The sequence below is a fragment of the Aquarana catesbeiana genome, linkage group LG05 (genome assembly GCF_042186555.1).
Source record: "Aquarana catesbeiana isolate 2022-GZ linkage group LG05, ASM4218655v1, whole genome shotgun sequence".
Taxonomy (NCBI): domain Eukaryota; kingdom Metazoa; phylum Chordata; class Amphibia; order Anura; family Ranidae; genus Aquarana; species Aquarana catesbeiana.
In genome coordinates, this window is record NC_133328.1 from 454,637,186 (window position 1) to 454,652,081 (window position 14,896).

A 14,896-nucleotide genomic window follows, 5' to 3' on the forward strand; every position below is an offset into this window, starting at 1 on the left:
GTATAACCCTCTATTTTTCATAGCCGACTCTTCCTTACGCTTAAATTGATCTTCTTTAAAACTGAACCCCATCCAAACAGTTGGAATACACAGAAAAAAATATAAAAAGGAATAGTTTTACATGGCAAAGAATATACTGTAAATTTCTGATGATCTAGTCCTGGGATTTACACATCTTTGCCACAAAGCATAGCAGGTAGGGGATACCACTTAAAATTGAAAAAACGCAATGCAAAATTGAAATGGCCACAAAAAAACTGCCTCTCCCCTACTCAGATTAATCCTTGGTCCCACAAGAGCAGGTATCCAAGTCGTCCTCCAATCTTCAGCATTGGAAAAGGAGTAGACACTTCTACCTGATGTGGCTGCTGCTCCTGCCCCCATTACAATGAAGAACTAGAGATGACAACCGGCCCCGTTGTACTGGACCCAGACCAATCAGCTCCGCAGGGGGGGCACTGGCAGCTTTAAAATTCATTAATTTTTCATTCAATTCATTGTTAGCAAAATTATATAAAAACAGGACTTAACCACATCCCCTTGCTTCCTGAGGTGTAAAAGAACATGTTCCTGGGCCCCATCAAATCAACAGAGGAGCCCAGGCGATGGCAGCACAGGAGGGACACTCTCCTCCCCCCCCGTTTTGGGGCGCAGGCAGATGCCGCATGTAGCTCTGCACAGTCCCGTCCAGCCGCCCTTCACTGCTCAACTGATTTTTACTGATCATCATGATCGCAGCACAGCAGGTGCTGTATGGCTCTGTCACAGTCAGTCAGGTGCTGACTTTGTTACCTTATGGCTGTATTGTGTTAGAGACTTACACAGTACAGCTATAACAAAGTCTGCACCCAACAACCATATGACACACCAACAGAGCCATACAGCACCTGCTGTGATGTGATATGATGATCATAAGCACAGTGAGATGCTAGCTTACATTTGCGTTGGAGAACCTTTCACCTAAGCCTTCCAATTATTAGACTTGTGTCTGTTTACACTTATCTACCTCTGTGTCCATTCAGGTCCAAAAAAATAAATAAATAAAAGGGAGTGGGGTACTGCATCCTTTTCTCTTTTTCCAGACCTAAATGTGACAGATCAGAGGTGGCCTGATGTAAATGAATACAAAGTACATTTACATCTGGCCCCTCAGAGTCCACCCCTGTCCACTGTGTCAAAACACCAACATCTGTCCCATTCAGCTCCACTTTGGAATGGTGAGGCACTGTGACAGCTTCCTGGCAAGATAGCGGAGGTGCGCTCAGACTAGGGTCCGAACATGTCTGAGCTCATTCCTGCTAATCAGTTATTGTAACAAGTTCTAATATAACACACCTCTGCCGCTTTAGCATATGTGTAATAAGTTTAGCATATTATAGTAATGGTTAAGTTTGTAATAAAGTACAGTATATTATACACATGCATATTCTAGTAGAGATGCCTTATTTTAGAACTTTCCTGTCAATAACCAGAGTGAATTTTGTAGCCGCCTAACAAATATCTTAATAATGGACAGGGGCGGGGGTCAAGGAGGGCCCCATCAGGTAGGCTGTATGGGGCCCCCACGATTTCTAACAGCGGCCACACTAACTATATTATATGCCCCCTCGCCCTCAGGATGCTAAGTGGTAAAGGTTCCTCCTGGTTAACCTTCCATTTGTGCGAATGAGGAAAAAAAAATCTTCTCATTCACAATAGGGTATTCGTCAGGTTCCCCCAGCCTCTTCTAGGAACTGCCTATCAGAAGGTTCCATTATGACGATCATAAACCTGCTTGACTAAAAGATCATAAAAAGAAGGCATCAACTTAAAAACATAGGGCAAGACTTATGAAATCTTTTTTTCTGGCAATAATATTATTTTGTACAATACTCATTTATTAGTCTTTAGTCAAAAAGGGATATCACCGTTTTTAGCAGATGCTAGAACAAAAATACCCATTAAAGTGGTTGTATTCATGCATTCAGGGAAAAAAAAAAAAAAAAAAAAAAAAAAAAAAAAACCTGTGTGCAGCAGTCCCCCTAATACCATCGCGATCCAGCGATATGCACAAGAGCCTCGGCTCTCCTTGGACTTTCCCTCCCCATTGGCTGCGACAGCAGTGGGAGCCTTTGGCTTCCGCCGCTGTCAATCACAGCCAGTAAGCCAATGAGGAGAGTGGGGCCGGGCCAAGCAGCAGCTCTGTGTATGAATGGACACAGAGCAGCCGCTCGTGAGATAGCCTGCTTGGGTGCCCCTATAGCAAGTGACTTGCTCTGGGGGCACTTGGTAGAAGGGAGGGGCCAGGAATGCTGGTGGAGGACCTAAGGAAAGGATCAGGGCTGCTCTGTGCAAAACCACTGCACAGAGCAGGCAAATATGACTGTGCTGCAGAGTCAGTCTGTGTTGGAAAGGGGGCGTTTGATGTGCTGGAAAGGGGGGGGGGGGGGGGTTCAGGTATATGCTGTTGAAGTCGGTCTGTGCTGGGGAAGTTAGGCTGTGCTGATTGGTTTGTTGTGGGTGGATCAGCCTATGCTAAGGGGTCTGTGCTGGGGATGTCTGACTGTGGTAAGGGGGGTCTGTACTGAGAGAGGATTCATGGAGGTTATGGGAATTCTGTTGTGGGGGCATTTTGTTGTTCTATACAAAGTGGACTGTGCGTTACACGCTCTTGACCCTTAGGGGGGATTAATCAAAACTGGAGCAGCTGTGCATTTCAACCAATCAACTGCGATCTTTCATTTTCCAATGCTTAAAAGTGGAAGTAAACCCCCCCTATCGTTTTAAGTCATGTAATCTGCCATCTTGGCCTCTGTTTAATCTTCAACTGCCATGATGCTGCACATGTGATCAGTTATGTCACCAGCTATTGGATAGTTTAACAGTTTGGTTGAGAGCACAATCAATGTGACAGTTACATTCCTGGCATTCCGCTTTACCTGAACAAGCTGAAGATAGAAGCCGATATGCACAACTGCTCCAGATTCTGTTAGCTCTAGTTTTGATTTCCCCTCACTGGGTTTTACATTTCATACTCCTGACTATTGCACTCTAAGTACATTATCCCTGAAGTATCTTTTAAGGTAGGTTGTGTGCAGAAAGGCATATGTAATGGAAGAATTTTTTTTTTTTTTTTTTTTTTTTAATAAAACACACACTATCCCCAGGTGCCAGATACACCACGGATGTGTGGGAAGATCTGCGTACAGTCACTGCGTCTGTTACTGATTTTTACAGGTTGGCTGCAAAAGAACACCTGTCACTCCCTGTGCGTGTGAATGAACCCTAATGTTACAAATTTCCCCTGATTACATTGAAACTTCAGGCAAATGTTTTTTCTTAAAAATCAGCTGAGAGAAAAAAAATAAATACAAAATTTACTCACATGAGGCGTATGTATGCCAAATTTTAGGATTGCTGCCCTTTCTTTACCATTTAACCACTTGCCCTCTGAAAGATTAACCCCCCTTTATGACCGGACCATTTTTTGCGATACGCCACTGCGTTACATTAACTGACAATTGCGCAGTCGTGCGACGCTGTACCCAAACAACTTTTATGTCCAATTTTCCCACAAATAGAGCTCTTTTGGTGGTATTTGATCACCACTGTGGTTTTTATTTTTTGCGCTATAAAAACAAAGGCCGACAATTTGGGGGGGGGGGGGCGTATATAGTGATTGGTTTGCGCAAAAGTTATAGCATATACAAACTAGGGGATATTTTTATTTATTTATTTTTTTACTAGTAATGACGGCGATCAGCGACACTGCAATATTGCGGCGGACAGTCTGGACACTGACACACTTGACACTGAGGACCAGTGACACCAATGCAGTGATCAGTGCTAAAAATATGCACGGTCATTTTACTAATGACACTGGCCTGGAAGGGGTTAAACATCAGGGGCAATCAAAGGGTTAACTGCATGCCTAGCCAGTGTTTTCTGTGTGGGAGGTGCTTTTACTAGGAGGAGGGTGTTGATCCATGTTCCTGCTTTGCAGGAAGACAGGATCAATGCCTTCCTTACTGAAGGAATGGCGATTTGCCTTGTTTACAGATCACCATTCTGCCTCTGTACCAATCGATCAGCTGGTGTCGGAAGACATCGGGCCCACGGGACCTGCTGATCAGCTCCCACTGTATAGCTTCACAGCAGGAGCGAGCCACCAGCGCGTGCACTTGTGCCAATACCCGGAAGTGCAGGATCAGGTATATACATACACACACTTAATCTTGCACAGCGTGGCTGTCCTGTAGCAGTAAAACTGCAATAGTGCGGCAGGCAAGCGGTTAAAATATAATTGATGCTGATGGTATAGCGTTCACTATACTTCCGGTTTTGCAGCTCTCGTAAAACAGAAGTTTACTATCCTTTATCCACCCCTCCTCCCACTTTGTCCATTCAAAGAACAGCCTGTACTCTGTCCAAGTAGATGTCTGGCACTCACCATTAGGGCCCTTTCACACTGGAGCGGTTTGCAGGCGCTATTAATAGCGCCTGCAAACCGACCCGAAAGTGCCGCTGCTGTGTTTCCAGTGTGAAAGCCCTCAGGGCTTTCACACTGGAGCGGTGCGCTAGCAGGACGGGAAAAAAAAGTCCTGCTAGCAGCATCTTCGGAGCAGTGAAGGAGCGGAGTGTATACCGCTCCTTCCCATTGAAATCAATGGGACAGCGCGGCTATACCGCCGGCAAAGCGCCTCTGCAGAGGCGCTTTGCGGTGGTTTTTAACCCTTTCTCAGCCGCTACCGGGGGTAAAACCGCCCTGCTAGCAGCCGAATACCGACAGTAAAGCGCGCTTACAATAGCGGCGCTTTACCGCCGACGCCGCCACCGCCCTAGTGTGAAAGGGCCCTTAGTAACTCTGGAGGGAGCTCAGACTAGAAGAGATTGCCCTTTAGAGAACCCACACTTGTGATCTCTGTAAAATTACAGCAGCAGCCCTCAATGCTCCTGGTAATTAGGTGCCCAATACAGCAATCCAAGGAAACAAAACCCAGGCCACTCACAGCATGTCACTTTTTATTTAATCATAAATTCCAATGGCTAAAAAACAATTAAACACATCCAGCTGCTGAACATTTATTGTACAATCTAATTTCAGACAGTTCAGAAGGGACCGGCTGAACTTTGATCCATGTATGGCTGTTCCCTTTCATGAGAAATTGATCTAATGATTGACTTCTCACAAATGGGTTTGTTGGAAAATTTTGCTTCAAATCGGCTGCAGTGCTGATTAATGTATTCTTATCATGGGGGAGTCTCACTGTTAGAATACAATGCCACAGCAGGGAGGTTTTCCTGCATATACCTTGAATGTGTGGATGGGGGAATAGTTTCCATCTTTTTCCCCATTCAGCCCGTTGGCTGAAAAATAAATAAAATAAGAAACTGCGCCATGTATGGCCAAGCTTTAGACATTTGCCCATACAAAAAACCCATTAGCTGGAATTGGGTTCATGGTTGGGTTCCCGTAAAGATATATAAAAACAGCACAACCTCTTACCCTTCCCCCATGAGATACCATTAGGAATCTCAGGTTACAGACTTACAGAACACGTTTTATACCTCTCGATTGACAGAAAATCCAATGCTGACCGCCACTGGAGGAAACCTATAGAAAACAAGCAAGATCATCTCAGTCTGTGAAACTTGGCAAGCAAAATGATATACCATAGTAGGCTGAATACAGAATTGTAAAAGGGCAAATCACAAACAATGCAAGCCTTCATCACACAAGAAAGTTTAATGTAAAGCAAAGAAAAAGTGCAAAGTATATTACCCATGTTAACCGCAACTGTATGTGTTACTGCAAAGGGTAACTATAGCTTTTTTATTTTGTTCGCAATTACAGGGTGGGGGGGGGGGGGGGAGCAGCAATCAGAAGATTTTTTTACCCAATGCAATAATTTTTTTTTTTTTTTTTTTAAAAAACACCCTTCTGCCTTTAGAATCACTTTAACCCCTTGTCTACCAAGGTCTGTTTATAGATGTCCTTGTATACAAGGAGGTTAAAACAAGCAGCCGCAAGCTTCAATCATATCCAGTTTCATTGAGATTGGCTGTGATCGACCGGTATCAAACTTCCTTGACGACTTCTCTGCCTGGCTACCCTACTTTCTCTCTTCTGAAATTTCAACAATCATTCTTGGTGACTTCAACATCCCTGTTAATCTTAACACTCCCGCAACTTCTAAGCTGCTGAGCCTAACCTCTTTTGACCTAAAACAATCGACAAGCGCTTCTACTCACTCTGTTGGCAACTGCCTTGACCTCATTCTCCTACCTATGCACTCCACACAACTTCTCCGTTATTCCTTTTCCTCTCTCTGATCACCACCATATTAGTTTCACTCTCTCCTTGTCTGCCTCCTCCTTGCCTTCCAACTACCAAACTATTACACATAGAAACCTTTGCCATCTTAACCCTTGTCTTTTTTCTGCTACAGATGGTCTCTACAACAAAATATCATCCTTGTCCTGCCCCAACTCGGCCATTTCTGTCTACAACAGTTCACTCATCTACCCTGGTTAACTTCAGCCCCTCACTATGCACAGAATCAGGCCCCGACCACTACAACCCTGGCAGAGAGACCATACCAGAAGCCTCAAAAAACGTAGCCGCGCTCTTGAGCGTCTGTGGCGTAAAACTAAGTCACAGCAAGATTTCAGCCAATATAAATCTGCCCTCCAAAAAAACCATTCCTGCCTACACACTGCCAAATAGCCCTACTATATCACTCTCATTAACACCTTCTCACGCAGTCCCCGTCAACTCTTTACTACCTTTACCACTCTACTTCCTCCTCCATTACCCCCACCCACTAACTTACTCACTGCCCAGGAGATTGCTAATCACTTCAAAAGAAGGATTCAGACAATTTGTCTCGAGATCTCCGCTCTACAGGATATCTCCCTCACTTTACACCTCCTTGTTCTCATGCACAATACTTCCCTCTTTTAACCCAGCTACTATAGAGGAAGTCGCTAAACTTTTTTCTAATGCCCACCTAACCTTCTGCCCCCTGGACCCTTTTCCTTCTCAAATACTATGGTCACCATCTGACTCAATCCTACACTCCTTAACTCGTATCCATATCATATCTCCATTGGTTCGAATCTTGCCCATCTCATCGCACCTTCAGTGTCACTTACAACTCCACTTCCTCTTCTCCAACTCCTTTTACCGTTGGGGTCCCCCAAGGTTCTGTCCTTGGACCTCTACTATTCTTGATCTACACGTCATCCCTGGGTCAGCTGACAGCCTCACTATCATTTATATGCTGATGACACCCAAATCTCTCTGTGCCCCTCAGATCACCCCATCAATCTCCTCACGCATCACTGATCTACTAAACGACATATAAGCCTGGATGTCAAACCACTTCCTCAAACTGAATCTGAAACTGAGCTCTTAATATTTCCTCCCCCACGTGCCCCCTCCCCGACTTCTGTCAAGATCAATGGCACATCTACCAGTCCGTCCCCACATGCCAGGGTGCTAGGGGTAACCTTAGACTCTGAACTGTCCATTCAGGCCCACATACAATCCCTGTCAAAATCATGCCGCCTTAGCCTCCGCAACATTTCCAGAATACGCCTCTTTTTAACTAATGACACCACCAAGCTTCTAATTCACTCCCTGGTTATCTCTCGCCTTGACTACTGAAACTCCCTGCTCATTGGGATTACCTTTACATAGACTACCCCCCTTCAGTTCATAATGAATGCCGCTGCAAGACTCATCCACCTTACCAACCATTCAGTGTCCTCCACCCCTCTCTGCCAATCCCTCCACTGGCTTCCACTCACCCAACAAATAAAATTCAAAGCACTAACAATAATTACATTATAAATTTACTAACATCCATAACTCTGCCCCCAGCTACATCACTAACCTAGTCCAAAAATACCAACCAAGCCGTTCTGTCATCCCAAGACCTCCTGCTCTCTAGCTCCCTTGTCACCTCCTCCCATGCTCGGCTCCAGGATTTCTCCAGAGCTTCTCCCATCCTTTGGAACTCCCTACCCCAATCTGTCCGACTGTCCCCTAAATCTATCCATCTTTAGGCGATCCCTGAAAACCCTTCTCTTCAAAAGAAGCCTATCCTGCTTCTAACTAACACTGTTTTACTTCCTCCATCAGCTCATCCCCCCACAGCTATTACCTTTTGTATCAATTGACCCTTCCTTTTTAGATTGTAAGCTCCAACAAGCAGGGCCCTCCGATTCCTCTTGTACCAAATTGTAATGTAACTAATGTCTGCTTTAATGTTGTAAAGCGCTGCACAAACTGTTGGCGCTATATAAAACCTGTATAATAACAACAATAATAATAATGTTTTTTTTTAGCAGGCTTTAAATGTAAAAAGGGATCTGGGCCACCCAATCCTTTTATGGTTCTGTGACCCCCCCCCCTCCCCCTCCCCCTCCCCCTCCCCCTCCATCCACCGGTGCCACCCAGCCTTGTCTTCTTGGTTTCCCTGTTCGTCTGGAGAGTCCAGGACTACAGTAAACAAAACAGTGCAAGCCAGGATGGCGAGTGGGAGGTCTTCTCTGTGCTCAATGAACCCTGTAAGCAACCTTGTTACACCCCCCCCCCCCCCCAATATAAACTGCATGCATGCGGCGTACACGTGTGCAAACAGCTATTGCGCCATACGTTCGATACCACTGCAAACGTATTGAGAGCAACAATTCTAGGGCCACCATTTACTGTTGGCTCTAAATGGATGCCATGTAAAAGGCTTTTGAAGTGTTGCTTATGGACAATTCTGGGGACTGTTTTTTTGTAATTTCACAAGTGCACAATTTTAAGGCTTGACATGTTTGGCATTTAGCTACTAAATAATATCTTACCAAAAAAATTGATAGTTTGTGTTTGTATGCAGTAAAATTAATTCTACACTGTGTGCACAATTAGGCAAGCTGTATTTGAGGATTCATGTCATTAAACTACAGTGCTCTCGTCAATCCAAAAAGTTAAATATTCAGATTTGAGGTTTATTAAGAAAGTAAAAGTGAGGTTTTGGCTTTCTTAGGAGAATATCTATGTGTGTCTATGTGTGCACAATTATTGGGCAACTATAATGCCCTGTACACACGGTCGGACATTGATCGGACATTCCGACAACAAAATCCATCGTTTTTTTTCGACGGATGTTGGCTCAAACTTGTCTTGTCACAGTCGCACAGTTGTCGGAAAATCCGATCGTTCTGAATGCGGTGACGTAAAACACGTACGTTGGGACTATAAACGGGGCAGTAGCCAATAGCTTTCGTCTCTTAATTTATTCTGAGCATGCGTGGCACTTTGCGCATCGGATTTGTGTACACGCGATCGGAATTTAAACGATCGGATTTTGTTGTCGGAAAATTTTATAGCCTGCTCTCAAACTTTGTGCGTCGGAATTTCCGACAAACGCCGATCGCACATTTTCCTTTGGAAAATCCGACCATGTGTATAGGGCATTAGTGTGCAGAATTATGCAACTAAATGAAAAAAGGAATTTTTTTCCCATCACACTTTATTATTCTCACTTTAACAGATGAAAATAAACAACAACTCAAAATTTACAAATAAACATTTCTGAAATTTAAAAAAAAAAATTATTAATTATTATTATTATAATAATAAACCAATATAGCCACCCTTTTTTCAAAAACAGTCATAAGCCTTCCATTCATGGAGTCTGAACAGTGTTTGGGAGGCTGTGGTGGCACTTGACCATCAACAGATCAAGAAACTGACAGAGGTATACTGTTTTCACTGTAAATCTCCTGTATAAGAAGGCTCCATAAGTTCATTAGGGTTTAGGCCAGGTGAGGAAGGTGCCATGTCATTCTTTCATCCTTAAAGGCATTTACTGGCTAGCCACGCAGTGGAGTACTTCGATGCATGCGATGGAGCATTGTCCTGCATAAATATCATGGCCTTCTTGAAAGATGCCTGCTTGAAGAAAGTGTTTTCTAAAACCTTGCAGTAGGTTTGGGAGTTGATTTTGAGTCCATCTTCAAGCCGAAAAGGTCCAACTAGCATATCTTTAATACCAGCCCATACCAGTACCCCACCTTGCTGGTGTCTGAGAAGAAGTGAAGCTTTGTGCCATTACTGATCCAGCTACAGGCCCATCCATCCAGTTCGTCAAGAGTCACTCAGCTCACCGGTCCATAAAACCTTTGAAAAATCTGTCTTCAGATATTTCTTGGCCTAGTCTTGACGTTTCAACTTATGTGTCTTGTTCAGTGGTGGTCGGGTTCCAGCCTTCCTTACCCATGTCATTGAGCACTGAACACCTTGTACTTCTGGGCACTCCAGGTAGGTTGCAGTTCTGGAATAGGACAGCACTGGAGGATAATGGGTTCCTGGTAGCTTCACGTTTGATCCTTTGATTTGATTCAAATCTTCGGCAATTAATCTGAGTCTTTTTTTTCCTCAACACGTTTCTTGCGACCCTGTTGACTATTTGCAAAAAATATTTGATGGTTCTGTGATCACGCACCAATATCTTAGCAATTTCAGGAATGCTGCATCTCTCTGACACTCTACACTTTGACTTTAGAGTCAGTTAAGGCTCTTTTCTGGCCCATTTTGCCTGAGGAAAAGCTGCCTAATAATTATGCACACCTTGATATAGGCTGTCGATCTCCTTAGGCCACATTCTCCCTCATTACACAAATACACCTAACCTGTTATGCTTAAATCCAAAAAGCATTCGAGTTTATACAGTTGGAGTTGGACAATATGCATAAAAATGATGATTTGTTCAAATGACTCACCTGCCTAATAATTGTGCACAGTGTAGTTTGTTTTTCCTAAACATATAGATTGAACTACTTCCTGCCCAGGCTATAGCTAAAAGATGGCTACAGCACAGGCTCAGTTTGCCGGGAGGGCGTCCATATACGTCCTGCTGTGATTGAGCTGGGGGCACGTGGGCGGTGGGAGTCCTTCGGATTTAGCTGATCACAGATCGAGGTAAAAAAGGGCCAATCACAACGCCCCATTTCCACGTGATCAGCTGTCAGCCAATGACAGCTGATCATAGGATGTAAACACAAGCTGGTTGTCAGCTTTTCTTTCTTCGCGCTGACAGCGTGAGGAGAGAAGAAAGCAGATAACCGGCTTATGTTAAAGCAACAGTGGCACCGATTAGAACTGCAGGCCCACCAGTGCTGCCAGTTAGTGCCCACTAGTGCCGCCTCATCAGTTTCACCTATTAGTGCCCATCAGCACAGCCTCATCAGCGAAGGAGAAAAAAAAAAATTACCTGTGCTAAACTTTGTCTTTTTTTCCCCATTTGCCTTAGCAAAAAACAATACTCAGTGGCGATTAAATAATTACCAAAAAAAAAAAAAATATATCATGTCATGGGTACAGTGTTGCATGACCGTGGAATGGTCAAAGTGTGACAGCACTAAAAGCTGAAAATTAGCCTGGGCAGAAAGGGGGCAAAAGTGCCCAGTGGGCAAGTGGTAAACAGTTGCATAAATCCTAAAAATGATGAATGCCACTAGTTTTGGGGTTTAAAATAATTTTCTAGCAGGAAAAAAAAAAAAAAAAAAAAAAAAAAAAAAGCAGTAGTTTATACCATGTGTGTGAAACCATTAAAATAAAATGGCTCCAGTAGGAAAAGGTGGTAAAAAGTAACCTTTATCCTTCACCAAGATAAATTACTGCAGTTCTGTGAATGGCCCCTGTAACATTCTGCTGCAGTTCAGGTATTTTCACAACACACATAGCTGATAAATCTGATGAGGACCCCGTGCCCTCCCTGTATGCTTGCTCATACGGATTTCCATTAAAGACAGTTTATTGAACAAAAGCTTCCTGCACCATTATCGTTTCAGGTCCAACTGGGCCAGTTTAAAATGTCAGAGTGAGTAGAAAAGTAGAAACTAGCACAGGTCTGTACCTGATTGACAGAGGAAATGTGGCAGATCTCCATATAGAAAACTGCCGCAGCAGAGATTGAAGAATGCAGCTCCAGGTCTCATATTTACTATGTTCTGTCACTGTCACAGATAGAGGAACTGGTCGCTTCTAATTCACAAAAGGGGCGTGTTACCCTTTTGTTAAACACTTGACCTCCCTTCAAGACCAGGTCATTTTTTGCGATACAGCACTTAGTTACTTTAACTGACAATTGCACAGTCATGCACATTTTACCCAAATAAAATTTATGTAATTTTTTTCCCCTCAAATAGAGCTTTATTTTGGTGGTATTTGATCATCTGTGTTTTTATTTATTTATTTTTTAATAGTGCCAAAAATAAAAACACAATTGGAGAAAAAAAACCAAAACAAAAAACAAAAAAAAAAAAAAAAAAAAACCATATCATCTACAAACTATGGTATTTATGGAGCTTTTTTATACTAGTAATGGCGGCGATTGGGACTGATATTGGGGCAGACAAGGGACACTTTGCAGGAACCAGTGACACTAATACAGTGATCAGTGCTAAAAGAATGCACTGTCACAGCACGAATGACACTGGGTGCCTAGCCAGTGTTTTGTATATGGCGTTAGGTGCTTTTATTAGGGGAAGAAAAGGATTTTATTTCCTGTTTTGCAGGAAATAAAAATACATCCCTTTCCCCCCCATCAGAACAGAGATCTTCCTTGTTTACATAGGTAGATCTTAGTTGTGTGTCTGTTTTACTGACGATCAGCAGGTCCCGGAGGACATCCAGTGCCCGGCACCCGCAGATCGGCTTCTGCTGTGAATAATCACAGCAGAAGCAGCCTGCCAGTGGCACGTGCGCCCCCTGCAGGCAGAAGTGCAAAAATCACACACACGATCCTACACAGGAGAGCTGCCTGTAGCAGTAAATCTGATATGGGGCAGATGGCAATTAGGAACAGCATCTGCTCCATATTCTAACTTTAGAAGAGTTGTGCAAGCATTGTGCTTGCACAAGTCTTTGTTCATTTCCCCACTAAGCAGTTTAGAAAACAAAAAATTCTACAAACTGTCATGGAAGCACCTGGGATTAAAGATTTTTTTTCATTTAATTTTTTCACAAATAGAAGATTTAATATAACATTTGTGAATGACAAAATTAAAATCACACCATTACTGCATAGGCTGAACTATGTTTTTTTTTTCTTGACTGCATTTAAGGTGATAGCAGATATACAGTTTTTTGGGTCTATCTACCTGTGCATGTCCTGTATGACGTCATTTGTCAATGATAATTGTGGATCCCGTCTTGGAAAGGTTATATCTACCAGTATTGTTGCATTTCCTGTTTATTTTTTTGTTCTAAATGAAATATTTTGATAAAATAAAATTAAAATATCATATGCATCTCAACACTCGTAATGTTGTGCTAATATGTTTGTTCCAGAATGGTCATGTTCATTTTTGGTTTATATCAGGGGTCTCCAAACTTCCAAACAAAGGGCCAGTTTACTGTCATTCAGGCTTTTGGGGGGGCCCGACTTTGTAGAGTAGTAATTGCCCCAACGTCTATGAAAGTAAACAATGCCCTATCATTGGTTTTAGTGGGAGGAATTATAGTGCCCCTTTGTTGGTGTCAGTGGGGGAATAGTGCCCCATCATTGGTGCCAGTGGGAGAAATAGTTCTGCATCATTTAGCGTCTGTGGAAGGAATAGTTCCAAGGGCCGGATAAAGGCAGGCAAGGGGCCACATCCGCCCCCCTGGGCCGCCGTTTGGAGACCACTGGTTTATATTATAGTTGACATATAAAACACTGATATGAGAAATTTTGGGGCTGCCACTATTGACCTACATCTGAAATTGCTAGTTGCCTTACTTACATCTGACCATCTTGTTTTAAAACTCAGACTCCCTGACTATAACAAGTATGCCGATCAACAAAAGTCTGAGATGAGTCAGAAGTGCCCATCTGCTTAAATGTTCCAGGTCAGCGATTCAAAAGTACTGAAGCAAAAGCGTCTGCAATGACAGCTCAGTAGCTAGTTCTTTGAAGAGACAGGGTGAATAGGCAGGCTACACGTTTCTTTTATGACAGGTTTCTGTTAAGTGGACATTTCACATGCCACCGTACAGAAAACAGAGTGATACTAAACACACACCATTTAATTTACACGATCCCTTCTGTTTATGTGGATGATGGTACTGTAATAACAAAAAACAAAAAAAAACACACACACACACACACACACACACACACACTAATAAGTACATTTTTCCTAATCGATATACAGCTGTCACATGACCCAGAATCCCAGATTTGGAAACAAAAAGCTAGAGAAGCTTCTAGTCTTCTATTGCTGGTCACATGTAAAAAAAAAAAAAAAAAAAAAAAAAAAAAGCCTTTGGAACACAGTAAACATAATATTAATAAACTGTTTTAAAAATGGTCATACAAATATATATCTGCCCACACCATGTTATTTCTACAAAATAATATTTAGTCAGTCAATCACAGGCTATGTCACGCCCCTCCAGCCTGTGTTTTAGAATAAGAGGGAGGTGAAGCTTCCATCAATCTACATGCAATATCCCGCCCTCATTGTGTTTAGCTGGTTAGTAGGCAGAGGAGGGAGGGAGGGAGCTTGCTGTCATTTACCACTGTGTATACACCCACTTTTGACCCCTACAGTCACATGGGCTGCTCAGATGTGATAGGGAGGAAAAGCATAGAAACTCACTGAAAACTGAGCATGTACAAAGGTTGCCACCAAAACTGCAAAATCCCTAGCTGAAATGGGAACATTAACATAAGGTGGAGATAGAGAGAACAGAAGGATCAAACAGGTTTTTTTGCAGAATACAGAAAATGAATCTCATAGTGACTTACTCACTAAACAGCATGTAATAAACCATTTGATCTTTTTTTATGATGTGGGTTCGGTGACACTTTAAAAAGGGGTTATAAATGTTAATTTTTAAAAACAAACATGTTATATGTACCTGCTCTGTGCA

At 42.9% G+C, this 14,896-nt stretch overlaps 1 protein-coding gene across 1 annotated transcript in view; it reads right to left on the minus strand.

Moving 5' to 3' along the window:
- The window catches only part of IMPA2 (inositol monophosphatase 2), a 58,890-nt gene that overhangs the window by 24,689 nt on the left and 19,305 nt on the right, over nt 1-14,896 (minus strand). The window contains exon 4 of the mRNA XM_073631318.1: nt 5,548-5,593. Within this exon, the coding sequence (XP_073487419.1) occupies nt 5,548-5,593 (46 nt within the window). The remainder of the gene's footprint in view (nt 1-5,547; nt 5,594-14,896) is intronic.